The 3,339-nt window shown below is 46.2% G+C and overlaps 1 protein-coding gene across 1 annotated transcript; it reads left to right on the forward strand.

Annotated features, from left to right (window-relative positions):
* Positions 1-307: 307 nt before the first annotated feature.
* On the forward strand, positions 308-2,866 carry PCDHB1 (protocadherin beta 1). The gene has a single exon (XM_006866181.1). It carries the CDS (start codon positions 391-393, stop codon positions 2,845-2,847), a length of 2,457 nt encoding a protein of 818 aa, XP_006866243.1. The 5' UTR covers positions 308-390; the 3' UTR covers positions 2,848-2,866.
* Positions 2,867-3,339: the final 473 nt, after the last annotated feature.

A 3,339-nucleotide genomic window follows, 5' to 3' on the forward strand; every position in this document is an offset into this window, starting at 1 on the left:
ACTTTCAACCTCTACCTCACCCTCTGGAATGAGAACACACCTATTAATACATTGAATAGACTTGGGAGTTGAGTAGCTCCCTGCAAATTTTCTTTCAAGTGCAAAACAGTTTACTGCGCTAAGCTGAAGTCGTTGGTGGCGCTGCGGCTTGTTGTTGTTGTTATTGTTAAATGTCGTCTAGTCAGTTCCGATTCCTAGCGATCCTGTACAGATTTTCCGAGGCTGTAAATCTTTGCGGAGCGAGCAGAAAGCTCATCTTTCTCCCGGGAGCTTAAACTACAGACTAGCAAAAGCCGAGAGCAGAGAAGCAGCTGGAGACCGTTGCGGGAAAGTGAAAGCATATCCACCAACATTAGGTTTTCGCAGCGGAGAGTGCGCTTGTGAGACCCGATGGCTGTTGAGCGCAGAAAACTCTTGCAAATCAGGCAAGTGGGGTCTCTTCTCCTTTTTCTGTGTATATCTGTGGGGGGTACGGCAACCATCCGCTATTCGGTGGCTGAGGAGATGGAGAGCGGCTCATTTGTGGCCAACGTGGCTAAGGACCTGGGCCTGGAGGTTGGGAAGCTGGCTGCGCGCGGGGCGCGGCTCGTTTCCGATGGCAACAAACTGCATTTCCGGCTCCACCGCAAAACAGGGGATCTGTTTGTGAAGGAGAAACTAGATCGCGAGTCACTTTGTGGCAAAGCCGACCCGTGTGTTCTGCACTTTGAAATTGTCCTGGGGGAGCCACTGCAGTCCTTCCGTGCAGAGGTCAGGGTATTTGATATCAATGATAATGCCCCAATTTTCCTAAATAAGGAGCCACTTTTAAAGATTCCAGAGAGTACCCCCCTGGGCTCCCGTTTTCCTCTGCAGAGCGCCCAGGATCTGGACGTGGGACTCAACGGTCTTCAAAACTACACACTAAGCGCCAATGCATATTTCCACCTGCATACCCGCTTTCGCAGTCATGGGCCCAAATATGCGGAGCTGGTGTTGGATAAACCTCTGGACAGAGAGGAGCAACCTGAAGTCAATTTGACAATTACGGCAGTGGATGGAGGGTCCCCGCCCAAGTCTGGCATCGCCCACATCCACGTGGTAGTTCTGGACGTCAATGACCACGTGCCTCAGTTCTCCAGACTGGTGTACCGTGCTCAGGTACCTGAAAACAGTGCCAATGGTTCTTTGGTGACCACAGTAACTGCCACGGACCTAGACGAGGGCACCAATAAAGAAATAATCTACTCTTTATTTCAAAACCCAGAAGCCGTTCTCCAGACATTTCATATTGATTCCCAAACTGGAGAGATTAGAATTCGAGGGCCCCTAGATTTTGAAGCAATTGAAACATATGACATTGACATTCAGGCCACAGATGGAGGAGGCCTCTCTGCCCATAGCAAAGTCCTGGTGGAAGTGGTGGATGTGAATGACAACCCTCCTGAAGTGACGGTCTCCTCCGTGTCGAGCCCTCTCCCTGAGGACTCACCACTACAGACTGTAGTGGCTCTTTTCACAATCCGAGACCGTGACATTCGAGTGGGAGGAAAGATCATCTGTTTTCTCAGAGGAGACCTTCCATTTGCAGTCAAACCTACATTCCGAAATTCATACTCTCTGGTCACTGACAAAAGCTTGGACCGGGAGGAGGTTTCCGGTTATAATATCACCCTTGTTGCCATGGATACAGGGCCACCAAATCTGTCTACTGAGACTGTGATAGAGGTGCTAATAGCTGACATTAATGACAACCCACCAGTATTTCAGGAAAACTCCTATATCTTGACTGTTCGGGAAAACAATAGCCCTGCAGTTTTTATTGGCAAAGTACATGCTGAGGATCTAGATTTGGGTGAGAATGCCCAAGTAACATATTCTCTGCTGCCTCCCCAAAGTGGGGATCTGTCAGTCTTTGCATACATCTCCATAAATTCAGACAATGGGAAGCTCTATGCATTGAGAACCATGGATTATGAGGCCATCCAAGATTTTCAGTTTGTAGTGAGGGCAATTGATGGGGGCTTTCTGTCCCTGAGTAGCCAAGTTACTGTCAGGGTGGTTGTCCTGGATGACAATGACAACCGTCCAATGATTTTGTATCCACTACAGAATGGCACCTTGCCATGCAATGACCTAGTACCCAGATCTGCAGAAGCAGGTTACCTGGTGACCAAGGTAGTGGCTGTAGATGGTGATTCAGGTCAGAATTCTTGGCTTTCATACCATCTACTTAAGGCCACTGACCTTAGCTTATTCTCCGTTCAGCGACAAAATGGGGAAATCCGTACATTGCGGCAGATATCTGAGAGAGACCCCATGATGCAGAAACTGGTCATTCTTGTTCAAGATCATGGCCAACCATCTCTCTCCACTACAGCCTCACTCAACATCCTGCTAGTCGATGGCTTTTCCGAGCCCTACCTGCAGTTCCAGGATCCATCCAAGCACCCTAGAAAGGTGAATCCATCCACCAAATATTTGGTCATTTCTCTGGCTGTACTTTCTTTTATCTTTCTTTTCTCTGTCACAGTGATCTTCATTATACACATCTACCAGAAGATTAAATACAAAGAAAAATTTACAGTTCAAGAGCATTTCTATGATGACTGTAATTTCCCTAACAACCTAGTACAAGTAAGAGGCAATGGACCTTTATCCCAGCCTTGTTCATACGAAATGTGCTCAGCCAGTGGTACTGGCAACAGTGAGTTTAGGTTTCTTAAGCGCTTTATGCCCAACTTCCCCTTCCCACAGGACACTGGAGAGGTTAAGACAGAGGCTGATGCCAGTTTGCCTCCAGATTCTGATAGGAACAGCTCTCAGGGATTAGAGGGCCATGGCCGGGTATCTGATGACTATATGTAACTCACAATAACAGCCACAAGTGAGATGAACTAAGTTTTTCACTTGATAAACAAGGAAATCCTGCCTTCATAGAAACAAAAATGATAAAGAATTGCAGCTTTAGTGGAGTGGAAGGGCTGTTTAGTTTGGTGAAACTAGAAAACCCAGAGTGAGGCTTGGCAAAAGTTATCCTAATCCTGTTTAAGGAAGTGTTTCCATCTATCAATGCCTATGTGGCAGAAGTGGAAACTTTTGCTTTTCTATAGTCTCTGTGGTAGGCAAGTATTCATGCATCCCCTGACATTCATTTGTGCTTATTTCTTTAAATTATTTTCCAATAGAAGATTTCGTATGCATAAGGAAGAGAACTAGCTTCTAGTTTTGGCGCGTATTGGGAAGTAATTAGGGTTGAAAATCAGAAATATAATTTATCATTCAGAGATTACTAGATTTTTGTCTCTTGGTTGTTGATTTGAGTGAAGAACAAATTTGAACCAACACGTTGCATGTCAC

The sequence above is a fragment of the Chrysochloris asiatica genome, unplaced genomic scaffold, assembly GCF_000296735.1.
Source record: "Chrysochloris asiatica unplaced genomic scaffold, ChrAsi1.0 scaffold00087, whole genome shotgun sequence".
Taxonomy (NCBI): domain Eukaryota; kingdom Metazoa; phylum Chordata; class Mammalia; order Afrosoricida; family Chrysochloridae; genus Chrysochloris; species Chrysochloris asiatica.

Coding starts and splice junctions, on each gene's coding strand:
- PCDHB1 (XM_006866181.1), top strand. CDS start 391: ATGGCTGTTGAGCGCAGAAAACTCTTGCAAATCAGGCAAGTGGGGTCT.